Source organism: Scatophagus argus, chromosome 12, assembly GCF_020382885.2.
Source record: "Scatophagus argus isolate fScaArg1 chromosome 12, fScaArg1.pri, whole genome shotgun sequence".
NCBI classification, from domain to species: domain Eukaryota; kingdom Metazoa; phylum Chordata; class Actinopteri; family Scatophagidae; genus Scatophagus; species Scatophagus argus.
The window spans coordinates 22,877,305-22,893,066 of NC_058504.1; the positions used below are offsets into that span (position 1 = coordinate 22,877,305).

The following is a 15,762-nucleotide window of genomic DNA, read 5'->3' on the forward strand; positions in this document are numbered from 1 at the left end:
CTGTCCAGTTCAGTTTATTGTCTATGTGGACCAGTAGATACTTGTAGCAGTCCACAATTTTAACCAGAATTTCATTAACCTATACTTGCCACCGTACTCTCCCTTCCTTAATGCAGTAGAGAAGTTTTTCTCCACTAGGAGATGGAAGGTGTATGAGCGACAGCCCTACACCAGGCTTAATCTTCTTGAGGCCATGGGACTAGCCTGTGATGACATTGGCGAGGAGATGTGTCAGGGCTGGGTATGGCACACTAGGGGTTTCCCCTCCCGTTGCCTGGCAAGGGATGTGGATGAAGTGCTGTGGCCTGACCCGGCCCAAAGACAGGATGATGCTCAATGAAGCTCAGTGATCGTTATTTGGTTTTTCTTGGTTTGTTTGTTCTTTTTTAGAACCTTTTTTTTTTTTTTTTTACCTTTAACCAGTACATTATAGGCTGTACACTTTCATTTGTATTTGTAAATTTTTCCACAGTACCTATTATACTATAGTTTGAATGCAGAGTAAAAGCTTTGAAATCTTTTTTGTCTTTATTTTTGGAGATACAAAATGCATATGTTATACTTTATTGTGACCAATAAACATTTCTCCATAAACAAAATGCCTTGACCACTGTGTTTTCATTTTTTTTGGTGTAGTGTCTAATGACTGCTCAGCACTTTTTCTATTTTGTCCGATTTGTGCAAGATCTGACAACATTGTTCAGTTTTGAGCACATGTAAAACTATTTTGAGGTGATGGTATGATTTTGCAAAAAGAATCAGAGGTTTTGTGAATGTAGTTTGAGCATAAAGTTTTGTGTTTAGAATTCTGAGAAAAGAACAGGAGGATTCAAAAACAACTGTGGAAAAACTGTAATGGTTTAGCCCTAAATAAAATATGGTTCTATTCTTCAGTGAACTGATCTATTATTATTATTTTTTCTCTCTCTTCTTCTCTCTTGTTGTGAAATATTAATTAATTAATTAATTAATATATTAATAAAAATTAATATATTATTTTACAAAATCATTGTATCTCATTTAAGAATTGTATGAATGTAGTTAATACAGATATTAGTCAAGTCAAAATGTTTAATAATTTGGTTTGGAATAGTTGTAAACCCAAAGTCAGAACCATCTTGACGGCCCTGCAGAACACAGTCCACTAAATGGGCACAACAGATTCCTGCTGCGTGGTTAAAACTGGACAGAGCAGTTTGTAGATTATTTTGCCTGTTCCATTTATTTTTTTTGGAAAATTTTTGGTTTCATATATGATACCAGAAGATGACTGTATTTAAAAATAAATCTGTGACAAGACTGTGACAATGTTTGCCACAACTTAGAGCTAAAAAGCAGACAAAACACAACAAAACTGTGTTTTTTAGCTTTAGATGCTGAACTAAACACAAATAAAATTGGCTAAATATGGACTGCAGAAACAGTCAAAAAGTGAAATTTGCACTGACAACACCGGGTGAAAATTTGCTTCAGTCTGACTCCTCTGTGGCTTTCTGTTAAACACAGGCCACTTTTAAGCTAGCAAGTCATTTGACTTTACCCCAAAAGTAACAAACAAAACGACATCAAGCCACAGTCATAACATCACAATCAAAAAGTAAAGCATGAAGACTACATGACACTGCAACACTATTTATATAGATGGCAGTAGTAGAGGTTTATCTTTCCATTATTATCAATGTTTTCGTCCGCGCAGGCTGACACAGTTCAGTGTCTTCAGGTATCAAACCCGTGAGACATTTATGCTTACAAACGTTTTAGACAGTTTCATACCTGCAGCGTTTTGTGTGTGAGTTCACAGTCAGTTTAAAGATTTAGTTTAGTGTTGAGTTACGCTGCTTATTTTCAGTGTAATATTGTTGTTGTGAATACTTGCTAGCTAGCATAGCAAATGGCTAAAGATGTTCTTCTGGTCTTTTGCCAGTCCTTTGCACAGTTTCAGGTGCATCAGCACCTCTTTCTGGACTGGAGGAGGGTGGACCCTGATTTCCCGCAGCCCAGAAAACAAAGAGGGATTCAGGTTTTTGACCAACAGAGACAGATATGTGACCTAATGTAACTGAAATCCAAAGTCCAAATTCTCATCTGAATTTTTTCTTATTTGCACAGTGGCCCCTGGGGTCTGCTAAGAAAACTGCTGACAAATCTGTGATACAGACCTTGCCCATGTCTGCATATTACTATTTGTTATAAGACCTAATTTTTGCTATTATTTTTTATTTTCTCATTCTAATTCTGGATGTGATTATTATTATGTGACAGACTGGAATATGCAGACATATTATAGTGGAATCAGTATGAATGTTATAATATTTGGTTACAATGGTCAAAATAAATAGCTCTGAATTAAAATGAGTAACCAAGAACAGATTTACATGTGAACATTGTTTCTCATCAGTTGAACCCAAAGGGCCTTCGTAAGAACATAGAAACGTAGCCTTAGTTATACTATAGTGTGATGAGTTCAGTGTCAAAGTAACTGTTTAGTGTTGTCTTTACACTCGAGTTTAGGATTAAACTGAAGTTCAGTTGGTGCAACAGCTTTAGTTTTGTGGTAAGAAGCAACCATGTGTTGAGTGTCAGCAGCTAAAAAGTTTCTGAAAATAAACTCTTTGCAGTCATCAGAGTTCCTCGTCATCCTCGCTGACCATGGTGTCGAGCTCTTTATCTTTACGTTCTGCGCTCTCTGTGACGAAGGCCTTCTGCTGTTCCTCCAGCTCTCGTAGCTCACCCTGCAGGCGATCCAGGTGAAGAGCTCGCCGGTTCCTCAGCAGGCGGCGGCGGAAAGGGTTCATGTCACTGAAGGCGATGTTGGTCAGCTTCCTGCAGGGCCAAACAACAACATTTAACAGATTCAACCACCTGATGGGAAACATCTGTCTGTGATTCAATTCAATTCAATTCAGTTTATTTATATAGCGCCGATTCACAACAAAAGTTATCTCATGACACTTTCCAATTTGAGCAGGTCTAGACCAAACTCTTTAATTAAACTGTAAATAGAGAGAGCCCAACATTCCCCCTTGAGCAACCACTTGGCGACAGTGGCGAGGAAAAACTGCCTTTTAGAAGGCAGAAACCTCGGAGTAGATTGTGTTGTGTTGTGATGAGATGTGTGTCACTGCTGCAGCTCCAACTGTCAAAATCAGCAGCTACAACTACAATAACTAACTTCAACTATAAATAACTATCGATTTGATTAAACTTTATTTAGTCACTCCAGAGTGAGCAGATCTATCAGATTTAGCATCTTTGTGCACAAACCGAGTGTGGCCAGCAGGTGGCAGCGATGCAACACAGACAGAGGACACACGTTCCAACACACAACAACAAAACTTTAGAAAAGCCACATGATAAAAAGACAGAGCATCGTGATGTCTTGAGGTCAGAACAGGCGAGTCTTTAATTACCTGCCATCAGAGATGGTCTTGGTGAAGAAACGCAGATACTGGTAGATCTCCACGCTGTTGTGGATCTTCAGGATGTCGTCCTCTTTGTATTTGAAGAGAGCCAGAGCGTACCTAAAGGTCACCTGCAACACAAAACCACACAAGTCATTTCTCAGTTCATCAGGTTATGATAAAAATCTTTTTTATTGATTCTACTTTTTCAATGTATTTTAATATATAGACTCATTTACTTTCAAATACTGTTTCAAGAAACTGATGAAAACATCAGAAAATTAACTAGATATAATAAACTAGATATAAAAGATGGTAAAACCACTGTTTTAGAAATGTATTTAAAAATGTAAATTTAATTTTACAGTGCAGTATCGAAAGAATCTTAATTTTTCATTCACCACTGAGCCCGTATTAATAACACAGCTGTCCTTCCTTTAATGTACTACAACCTAACCATCTGTGCTTTGTTTACACAGTTATGAGCGGTTTCACGTGTTTCAGCTTTATTCAGTGAAATTATGTGTAAAGCAATAACTATTAGGACTTGAAACAAACCTCCAAAGCCTGATTAATTGTGTCTGCAGGGTTTTTACAGACAGCAGATTATCTACAGTTGTGGTGCACATGTTTATGCCTGAGTGTTTCCATCTCCGTCTCACAGTCGTGGTGTGTTTGGTACCTTGGTGCCCTCGTACAGGAAGGCGTCCCACAGCGGCAGCAGGATGTCGCTGGGCAGGCTCTCCACAAAAACCACCAGGAACCAGTTGAAGGTAATGAGAGACACATCGATGCTGTGATCCTCAAAGTGAGCCGCCAGACGGGGAAGCTTCTCTGCCAAGAAGTCCTTCAGCACTCGCTGGTCCGCCTGCATACACAGATCAATAACACTGATCAGTTCACTGATCTCAGCTCTGTCAGAAAACTGTTAACAGTTCCCTAGCCGATCAGGGATTAGGTGAGTGTGTTTCCTGACCTGAGAGGCCACCAGGTTTTTGGTGTAGTAGTCCTGAGGCATGATGGTTTCCACCACGGCCACCAGACACCAGAAGGCATCTTCTTCATTTTGAAGGACCAGCAGAGAGATGGCCGCAAGCCTGAGAGACATAAATAGTGTCACATGTCACGAGACACTGTTTTTTACATAACCAAACACATGGTGTGCATCAGATTAATGGCTGAGCAACAAAATGGGGACATTGATGGAAAGAGAACAGTTTCTCTGATCTCTGAGTTGGTACTTAAAGTTCAGGACTGAAAACAAATGTGTTTGTGTGACTACCTGTTGAGTCCCTGGCAGTAGCCAACTGCAGGGTTCTGCCAGGAGAAGGCCAACAGGATTCGGCGGAGCTGCTGAAGGGCGGGGCTAGAGGGTGAGGAGAAGTGCTGATTGGTTGTCAGGGTGCGGTGGAGGTCCAGCTCGATCTGTCTGGAGGCTGAATGAGGAGATGTCCGACTCTTCTCACACAGCTGGAAAAACACAGCAGCCGGATTACTCAACAACCCAAATTTAAGAAACCTGCATCCAGGTTTGACAGAGGATTGTAGACAGGTCTGGATCAGGTGTTCCTAGCATACTCCCTCCCCACCTGCTGGTAGCGCTGTGGGTGATGCTCTCTGATTGTCCTGGTTCTGGCTCGGACCATCCAGCGCCACACCCGCTGTCGGTACTCCTGAGGGATGCCGATTCGCAGCAGGCTTTTGAGCTCCGGTGAGGAAAAGTTGTCATCTGACCTGCCAGCAAGATACTGAGCCCAGCGATTCAGCAGGGGGTGCTCTACACCCTCCTGCAGGGAAAAAACACAAACAGAATGAACTTAGATCCTGCTTCCTCCTGTCATCGCTCCATTCTGCGACCCTGAAATCAGTGGAGGCCAATCCTCATCAAGGACACTTTGATCACTGACGTGTTTCAGGGGAGAAACAGCTGCCATAGAAACATCTTAGTGTGATATTAATAATACTATGTGACTGTGAGGATATCATCACGGATGAACATTGTTTTTTGAAATGAACATCTGCCTATAAAAGCTTTGGGCAGTCTGTGTGTGGTGTGAGAAGCAAAACCCAGGGCACAATAAAGTTCATTGCTGGGACCACACTTAATTAACTGGTCAACATTTCTATCATCTCATCTTTTGTCCCATGTGGAGTTCATCAGCATGACAGTCTGAGGAGACTGTCAGAGAGATTTTAGTAAGATAATATGATAATGTGTCGACAGTGGAGGATTCAAACCTGGTGCAGCAGGTTGTGTGAGCGAATCTCCAGCGCCTGAATCTTTGCCAGCAGCTTCATGTCCTCTACCTCATAGTCTGGGATGATTTTAAAGCCGTATTCATCGTGATCACTGAGGACACAACACAGCAGCTCACCTCACTGTTTAACATCTTCCACAATCAGTGAACCAGCTGTTCCTGTCACTGTGTCCACCCTGGTGGTGAGACAGTGACGGTTACCTGGCCACATTGAGCTTGACGACACTCTTCAGCTCTCCTTTCAAAGCGTCCGCAATCATCCTCTGGACGGCCCTCCGCTGGACAGGATCCAAAGATTTGATGTCGTGCAGCTGCCTCAGGACACCCAGGTAACGGCTCTCCACCTGACAGTTAGTGGCCTCCAGGTAGGCACACTGCAGCCAATCAGGGAACAGGAAAGAGCAGATGAAGCAGAGTGTCCAAGGAACCAGCTCTCCTCGTCACAGAAGGAGAAGTGGAGGATTTAAACTAACGAAAATTTGCCCCACCTTCACCATCAGACTCTTCTCCTGCTCAGAGCTGTTCCTCCACAGTTTGGTCAGCTGGTAGATCTCGGAGTTCAGAAACTTGTTCTGAGTCTTATATGCCTCGATATCGTCCTGCAGACCAGACACACAAACGTATCATTTCTTGGTAGACAGCACTAATGTTTGTCATGAATATTTTCCGTTTGCACAGTCCTGTAGGTCAGACAGTTTCAGCTTCAGTTCACCTTGAGGTTCCCGATCTCCTGCTGTAGCTCTCCGAGGGTCTGAGAGTCCAAATCACAGCTGGAGGACAGGACAGATGGATTGGACATAAAAGCAGTCATCTGATCAGACAGCTTTATGATGACCTGACAGGAAACAACACGAGGGAGTTATTTCTGTGCACATTAGCAAAGAAACCTTCCCCAGTTGGACAATAAACTGTTGTCCATCCTCAGGTGTGACCTCACCGCCTGCTTGGCGCTGTTCTTCTCCACCAATTTCCTAACGTCCTCCTGCAGTTCAGCCAACTGTGCATCTCTCTGAGCCAGACTCCTCCTCAAGGCCTCCACCTCCATCTTCATCTCCTCCAATCGGCTTCGCAGGTCAGCTGCCTGCCGCTCGCGGTGCCGCAGCAGCTCCAGGCGTTCTTGCTCGCCCGTCGCCGCCAGAAACTCTGTACAGGTTCGCTTCTCCAGTTGAGAAGCTTCCAAGGCTTTGTGAAGGATCCACACCAGCTCCTGGACATGACACAGTTTATATTATGATCATAGTGATATAAAAATCATAATTTTCTGAATGCTTTCTGTCAGAGTGCTAGCTTGTTGACATGCATTCCATTAGCTTGTGAATTAAAAAAAACTTCACTGTGTGTATTCGCAGACTTTTTAATATGTTAATGTATTTTTACGTTCAGTCTGCATGTGAATTAAAACCACGACAAGAGCACTTACCATGGTCAACAAACTTATTTATCTGATAGATGAGTGATTGATCACCTTCTGAGCTTTGACCTCTTCCATCAGCATCTGTTTCTCCTGCTGGAGGCGAGACGTCCTTTCTGAAGACGAGGACAAAGTGTCTCGGCGGAAGACCGGCATGCTGGGCGAGCTGCGATTCTTTGTCTTCCTGCTCCAGCTGTCAAACAGCGAAGGCGACTCTCTGCCATCCGCCGGAGACACCTGACCTGATGGCTCAGCCAATAAGATGGGAGTGGATGGGGTCGGAGGTTCAGTGGGAGTCCTGAGTGCTGGAGGGAATGAAGCGGGACAGGACAGGAGGGGTTAAAGTATGACTGTACAGTGAAGCTAACATCCAATAAATGTATAAAACAAAATGGGACAATAAAAGTGATTTCAAGCAAAACTGATATTTCAAAGTCAAAAAAGTCAAGACAGATAAATCTGAAAAAGTCACAAGTTTGGATCTAACGGGTTGGATGACACACTGTATGAACTACTTTGTTTAAAACATGTACACACTGATCAGCCACAACATTAAAACAGCCTGCAGACTCCCCAGATCCCAAGAAGTTCCTGAGCTGCTTTTGTGATGGGGTGTGTTGCCCAGCTGCTGGGAGGCTGCTGCTGATGGGAAGATGGGAAGAGCCGTCGCCATGGTGTGGGTGTATTTGATCTGCAGTGCTTAGGTGGGTAGTGTGTGTCAAAGAACATCCAGATGATTGCAAGGACCTAAGGTGTCCCCGCAGAACATTGCATTGTAAACATACGATTCATTTTATTCACTTCACCTGTCAGTGGGGTTGATGTGGTGGCTGACTGATGTATATACTGCTATGACTGTAGTGTTTTATGAGTGAACGTACCCGTCATGTTGTTGGTGTCTGCGGAGTTTGAGGGAATCCACAGTGGAGCTTCTACATGAAACACACTCTGACTATACTCCTGAGACGACCTCTTACGAAGACTGTAGACTGAGTTTCTGTACGCACATAAAAGACAGCAAGGTGAAACACTGAGGCTCATGGGAAATGTGGGCTCACTGCTCTTAAATCAGAATGACAGAAGAATCTTTGTCTTTACTCTCAACACAGCTAACATTTAACAGAAACACTGAACACAACAACAACAATGCCAGACTTCTTCAAACTCTTCACACACTGAATCTCGATGAGCGGATGCTTGATCGACACATTGGCGAGCGGCGTTCGCTGCAACTGTAAATTGGCCGCTTCCTCCCCCACCAGACCTGGAGGGCTCTTCAACAGCGGCAGGAAGTCATCTGCAGAAACAGAAAGCAGAATTCAGTTCAAAAGAAAGAAACTGACAAGAACAGACTCTGTTGAGTCTGTTCTTGTCAGCACTTTTGTGTGAATAACAGGTCATTTAGGTTCATTTTTTAATTTTCAGTAATTCAAAGTGAAGATACTGACCAAAAATAAAATAATTAAATGAACAAATACATTTAAATAAGAGGGAAAAAGTCAAATGAAGTTAAAGAGGACACCTACAGAAGACTTTTTGTGATCACATTAATAATCATCTGCAGAGCAACTGTGTATATGTTCAGAAAGCATGTGTGCACAAACATATAAGGTCTAAATTGATGCTAAGAAATAGGTGCTGGACAGTCTGAACAGATAAATCATCAGGTCTCCTCCAGGACAAGCTGTCCCTGCTGAACATGTCTGACCCCATCTGCCGGTGGATCACTGACTTCCTGACAGACAGGAAACAGCATGTGAGGCTGGGGAAGAATGTCCCCCTCTGCTCTTCTCCCTCTACACTAACTGTTGCACCTCGGGCCACCAGTCTGCCAGGTTGATTAAGTTTGCAGACGACACCACCCTCATCGAACTCATCTCGGACGGGGATGAGTCCGCCTACAGGAGGGAGGTGGACCATCTGGTGTCCTGGCGCGGCAACAACAACCTGGAGCTGAACGTACAGAAGACAGTGGAGATGATCGTAGACTTTCGGAAAGTACCAGCTCCATCGCTCCCCCTCACCCTGACAGACACCCCCATCTCCATGGTGGACTCCTTCCACCTCCTGGGTACCACCATCACCCAGGACCTCAAGTGGGATCTGACCATCAGCTCCCTCATCAAAAGGGCTCAACAGAGGATGTTCTTCCTGCGGCAGCTGAGGAAACTCGAGGTGCCAGTCAAGACGATGGTTCAGTTCTACACGGCCATCGAATCCATCCTCACCTCATCAGTTCTGCTGAGAAGGTGATCGGCTGCAGCCTTCCATCTCTCAGAGACCTGTACACCTCCAGGACTCTGAGGCGTGCAGGTCGGATCACAGCTGACCCTTCTCATTCTGGACATGGACTCTTTGTGAAACTCCCTTCAGGCAGGAGGTTACGGCCCATTCAGACCAAAACCTCACGCCACAAGAACAGCTTCTTCCTCTCTGCTGTTGGACTGCTGAACACTAATTAATTATCATACTGTTCTGGAGTACAGTCACTGTTCTGTGCTCCTGCCATGATCCACCTGCTGACTATTTGCACTGTTTACTTTACTTACTTGCACTAGTTTCCACACTTGTACTACCTCACAGAACCATATGTGGTTTTACTGCTGAGTTCATATCAGGGTCTATTTTGTGTTACTTTCTTTTATTTATTTACCTCATACATGCTTCTTACTTTTATATTATTATATGTTACTCATTTTATGCTTTAATTCAATTCAATTCATTTTATTTATATAGCGCCAATTCAAGTTATCTCACGACACTTTCCTATTAGAGCAGGGGTAGACCAAACTCTTTAATTGCATGGCAACATAGAGAACCCAACATTTTATGTATGCACAAATCACAAAGGCAAATTCCTGGTAATGTGAAACCTCTTCACTTACATGGCAATTCTAATTCTGATTCTGATTCTGATGACATAGTTTGCAATGAACTCTGCAGTGTTATTTTTCTACAGAAATAAAAAAGTTAGGGTAATTGGTTTGGATTCTTGTTGGAGAACTCTTCAGTCTGCTGTAAACTGTGAAACGTGAAGCTGTCAAACGAGTCAGGACATGAGCAGAATACCTGAAAACGAGGTGAGCTGCTTCAGCTGCTGTACAGAACTCAGACTGCTGAATGTTGTCCCAGAGAAAACTATAGAGAATGTAGAAACTGTCAGGGTGTCTTCATTTGTCATATTAACAAAAAACTATGCCGAACCATCGATTTTTTTCAACAACAACAACTATCATTGAAAAGTGAATGAACCTGAAGCAAGTTTTTACTGGTTCTGCCCTGAGTGGGTATTTGTGGCAATGTTGCTTGCTGTTGTTATGACGATTTTACCAATGATATCACTGCAGCCTGGCAGAACTGATGCCTGATAAGCCAGTAATGCACCACATGTTGCTGCCCCGCTCCTCATTAAACACAGTTGCACACATTAAAAGGAGCAGTCCAACATTTGATCACTTCCTGTGGTTCTCCGTCTCCTCCAGAGAAAAGACAGCAGCGATAAAAGCTGTCCTCCGTCACCAGTTTCACCAGTGAGTCTGAAGGCCGACGCCATTTTAATACTGATACATCAGCTGGTTTGTTGTGAAACCTTCCTGCCGTCTGAAATCCAGATCACCTGACATCTGAAAGCCTATTAAGCCTTTTATTTTTAATCTGCTGCTGATTCATTCAAACAGCAGCTTTGCTTTCTTTCCGTTGTTAAAACTGATTATCGCACACACATGCTACAGCAGGCGAAGGTTTGTTCCTGTCCGTTAATTAGTTAGGTAACGATGTTTTAAACTTAAAACAGCTGTTTAAATGGGTGGTTAGATTCCATCCACTGTTACTTTTCTGTCTAACAGAGCACATTTCCAACAGGTCACCAAAACAGGATTTTCTCTCTCTGCAGGTTTACTTGAACTAAATAAATGTTGTTGCCTGGAAGGAAGAAGATCAGTCTACAAACTCATCTTGCTTCCTGCACTAATGCATAAAAGTGATTCAGTTAATGAGCCTCAGGGGCTCTGGGTCTCAGGGATGACATTTCAGTGCTGTAAATTTTAAATCACTGTGTTCATCAAAACATATGAATTATGATGTATTATTATGCATTTAAGTTCCTGCACACTCTCACAGGTTTGAGATCTGCTGGGATTTACATTCACCAAACTCTGTGGACTAATCAGAGACATTAGAGTTGAGTGAGATACCGTATATATCCTAATACACCTCTCTTATATTTTCCAACAGCTGTTTTTAGAACAAGACATTCTGAAGTTTGGAAACAGTTTGACATTTATCCTGTTGGAGAGCATCTGTGACTCTCTAGAAGGATTTGGACAGTTAGCAGTTTTTTCTACAATGAAAAGTGAATAATACTTGTGTCACCCTGAGCCGCTCCCTTGGCTCAAGAGGAGGAGGAGAAGGAGGAGAAAGGGGGGAGGGGGTGTGCTCACTTCCTGAATGCAACCAGGAAAAATGCAAAACAATGTCACAGCTGGATAAGTCTCAAACTACTTTTAGAGGAAAAGACCGGACCACAAATATATATTGAACTTACCAAGTAACCACTTAAGACCAGTTAAACCATCATCAGGCCAATTAGACCAGACCAGACCAGTTATATATAAACTATGAAAACAGGCTGTTTGTGGTGACCAGTCAAAACCTATTTATTTATACTGATGACCTCAGATGTTTGACTTTATTCTCACCTTGAGAGTTGTTGCACTTTGTCAGGGTTGTACAGGTAGACATCTGTCTGTGTTGCCAACGTTTCACCTGAAGCTGCTGCAGCCAATAGAGCATGACCTCCTGGGACACAGCCTAGGGGAGGTGTAGGTTTGTAGTCAGATTTATTTTAAACAGGTAGGCTATGGAGTCTACACAAGCCAAGTTTCTGTTTAAACGTAGTGAAAATGTACAGTCTCCACAAGATGAATGAGGCCGTCTCTTAAATGACTACATGGCCACCTACCTTCAGTATGAAGGTGCGTTCAGGTGTCTTGATGTGGAAGGTGCCCTTCTCAGCCTTCAGTGGGTAGGTGAAGGAGGCGCTGCAGAGCTCCACCCGTCCCAGTGGTGTCACATCCTGTGGCGTGCGGTAATAAAACAACTGGTTCTTCTTGTCCTCGTAGGTGAACCAGCGCAGCTTCCAGGCCTTCAGGGGGCCTCCCTGCTTCAGGAGGAAGCCACATAGTTTGGGTTCACCTGAAGAAGAAACTTGAGGGAAGGGCTGCATCTGGTCACAAAACTTCTCAATGGGAAGGGGTGCATCCTGGAACGGCAGAGCCAGGGTTGATGCTTCAGTAGGGTGGACAGGCAGAACCTGTGTTGAAGACAAGTTCTTCTGGTCAGCAACGGGAGGATGAGCCTGCTGGCTATTCAGATGAGGAGGAGGAGGGGCTTGATGCCTCTCAGGTGTGATTACAGTGAGGTTCTCTGAAGGTGGATCCTGGGGGTGCTGCTGGTCTTTAGACTCAGAAAGGTGGGGCTTGAGATCCCTCTGGTTCTGTTCTTCAAAGGTTGAAGTTAAATCCTTTAAGGGAGGAAGAGGAGCAGGCTCTTCGGTTTTCTGGTTTGTAAAACAAAGATCTTCGTGGGTTTGGTGCTCCTGAGCAGTGCATGGGTTTTGTTCATGTTTTGTCGACAGAGGATCTCCTGGTTTCTTTTGATCTGTATGAAGAGAATCTGGTTTGGTTGGAGAAAGTTGATCTGGTTTTGGTTGAGAATCTTTTCTTCCCTTTTTATCTGTCATAGATGAATCTTCCAGCTTTTGTTGCTCTGCAGGATGAGGATCTGGATTATCTTGATCTGGCTTAGCTGGTTTTGTTTGATCTGTGTGAGAACAATCTTCGATTTTCTGTTTCTCTGTTGGAGGTGAATCTCTCAGTTTTTGATCCTGTGTGGGAAGATGATTTGATTTTAGCTGATATGATTTGGTTGTAGAATCCCCTGGTTTCTGTTCTTCTGTTGGAGAATCCTTGTGGTTATTGTGTTTGGTCAGACCCAGCTGGTCTGGTTCCTCTGCAGTCTGTTGGGTCTCTGCAGGACTCTGGACTTTCTGGGACTGCAGCAAACTGACTAACTCTCTGTTCAGCCCGTCATCCTCCTTAGAAGCTGAGATCCAATCAGGTAGTTGAACCGTCTCCTCATTAGTGTGGGCAGGAAGTGACACAGACGTGGCAGCATTGGGATTTCCTGCTGAGCCATTTCCATCCATCCTCCTAAAAAAAGAAAAGAAAAGAGAGGCACGGAAGATGACGGGAAGAAAGAAACTTTAATAATGTTTGTGAGGAAACTGAGATGTTTCAGCTGAAAAACTGAAAACACAAATACATTTAAGAAAGTGTAACCCTGAGGACATCATGACATAAATAAATGCAGGATTTCTGTCTTGTAAATAAACAATTAAATGGTTTTACTCCAGTGGAGGACCTGACTTCTTCCTCATCTGTTTGTTAGACCAACAAACAAACTGATGCATCAACGGAAAATATTTCCAAACCAATGAGACATAATGACAGGAGTAGCTCATATGCAGGGGAGTGTAACTACCCCACACTTGTTTATACAAGTGAAGACAATGCATAAAAGTATTTCCGACATCCTATGCTTCAGTTGCAGCTGAAACCATTACCCTCAACTGAGCCTAAACCTGATTCTAACCCGAACCCTCAAAACCAAAGTCTGGACCTTCAAACAGATTTTTTTAATGTGTGACAATAAAATGTCCCCATTTTCAAGGTCTGAAACTCAAACTGGTCCTCAAATATAAGTATAAGACCCCAACACACTGACAGTCAGACAAAATAAGACAGCTGATGAAAGAAAACGCGAGGGGTCTTCTTCTGTTTTCTGACTTTTCATAAACAAAATAACTGATCAATTAATGGAGACAATAAGTAACAGATTAATGGATGGCCATCTCTTGTCCTCTGACTGTCCAGACACCACAGTGAACAGAGAACAGATCTGATAGAAATGTTGGCACACTGAGTCAGATCTTACTGTCAGCTCAAAGCCACGAGCTCAGAGCAGCAGAGGGAGGTGTGAGGTGTGTTTTTCCACTCAGGCTACATACAGACCACTCTCACCTGTTGATAGAGTTTGTAGGGACCAACATAGCGTGTGACCCATGGCTGAAAATTGATAGTCACCTTCTCCTTTTGTTTTAAAAAGTTTATCTATTGCTTTATTTATAGATAACATTCCGCTAAAAATGATCCTGATTTAACATCAATGAAAGACAAGGCAGTAGAGCACAGTGCATTCTTTAACCTCATATATTCAGATGTTTGATATGAAAACATTGACAACACAGACTTTGGGTTTTGTTTAATGAAAACTCTTTCAGCTCCGGGCTGAGGTGACTCAAACCATGGGTCAGTTAATGTGGTGATAACACAAGCTGCTCTCCTCCCTTCCCTCTGAGCCTGAAGCTGTCTGAAAACTGCTTTATTTCCTCATTCATGCAGCCCACGACAAGGCGCATACCACAGCGTATTAACTACCAAAACCTACCAATACGTCTTTGAGAACATGCTGTTCTCAGATGCAAATCACTGTAACTTTACAATCAGAGGTCCATAAGCAAACTTAACTCTGTTGGATCAGTTCACCTTCAGCTGCTGCCACCTGTATTGTCCAATCAGCTCCCGAGTCCCCCACGTCAGGATTAGTGAACCCAGGCTTCAGGATTAAAGTCAGAGTTTGTTGAAACCTGCTTTCTGAATAAGGTTCTAGGTGTGTCTGTCTAAAACCTCACCTGATCGGCTTTCAGGACTACAAAACAGCTGTCAAAATCTGATCCCAGAAAGACGCGCGGCTAGAAACGCTATAACCCTAGAGATTTTTAGACGCTTTGTCCATTATTGACATGTGATCGCCCGGTTGCGCACGCAGCTTGACATGCCAGTTCAAGACGTTTTTAAGGCGGATGAGTCTGGGTATGATCGGACTCTAAAATACTCATGTGGATTTCATTATGTCAACACTGCCGGCGTTAGTATGCCAGGAAGTGTTGAAATAATGTACGCGTACGTACACACACACACACACACACACACACCGTGTCCTGACCTGTTCAAAGCGTTAACGTGAAGGGGCGTGGCATGAGCGCACCTGGTTGACTCAGGATCCTCTTTGATTTGCAGCCGCAGCAGAAGAAAAGAAAATAAACTCAAAGTCAGTCGTCAGGCGTTGCTGCCGTTTACTTTTTCTTCACTTGTTCTATTCATTTCTTCTTCGTCTTCTTCTTCTTCTCTGCTTTGTGTCTTGTTTAATTCTATGTTTCTCGCCTTTTCTCTTCCTCATCTGTCCTCCAGCCAGGTAAACTCCTTTCTCCTCAAGAAGTCATCAATTCTCTGCAATCATACACCCGACTTCCGGATTTTTATGTGAGAATAAGAGCATCAATATAGAAACCCCCGCTCGTAACTTTTCAAAAATAAATTTTCTCATCGGTAATAGGCCACTTCGTGAAGAGCTAATGTTCGTCCTATATGTCTATAAACTAATAATCATGCTTCACTCAACCTATTAAATGATGTTACGTAACTGCAGTTAGTTAAGTATCCAGCAGGGGGGCGCTGAAATCAAATAATATCTAAGGTAAATATTGTCACATTTGTGGTGCATTGAGGCCTGAATGTATTAATTATGAAATACACTGTTAAACACATAATATACAACCAATATTAAGGAGCAT

At 43.1% G+C, this 15,762-nt stretch overlaps 1 protein-coding gene across 5 annotated transcripts; it reads right to left on the reverse strand.

Moving 5' to 3' along the window:
• Nucleotides 1-506: 506 nt before the first annotated feature.
• tbc1d2 (TBC1 domain family, member 2) lies at nt 507-15,458 on the reverse strand. 5 transcript variants are annotated; one of them, XM_046406504.1, is made up of 17 exons: nt 15,177-15,458; nt 12,031-13,279; nt 11,768-11,879; nt 8,247-8,367; nt 7,952-8,067; nt 7,125-7,375; nt 6,597-6,866; nt 6,372-6,494; nt 6,148-6,258; nt 5,861-6,033; nt 5,640-5,751; nt 4,991-5,188; nt 4,684-4,871; nt 4,378-4,498; nt 4,084-4,269; nt 3,411-3,532; nt 507-2,823 (listed from the first exon to the last, which is right to left on the reverse strand). In XM_046406504.1, exons 2-17 carry the CDS (start codon nt 13,273-13,275, stop codon nt 2,622-2,624), a joined length of 3,651 nt encoding a protein of 1,216 aa, XP_046262460.1. In that variant the 5' UTR covers nt 13,276-13,279; nt 15,177-15,458; the 3' UTR covers nt 507-2,621. The 5 variants fall into 5 exon arrangements, with proteins under 5 accessions (XP_046262460.1, XP_046262459.1, XP_046262461.1 ...); XM_046406503.1 differs by having other exon boundaries at nt 15,135-15,458; XM_046406505.1 differs by lacking the exon at nt 15,177-15,458 and adding an exon at nt 14,821-15,088.
• Nucleotides 15,459-15,762: the final 304 nt, after the last annotated feature.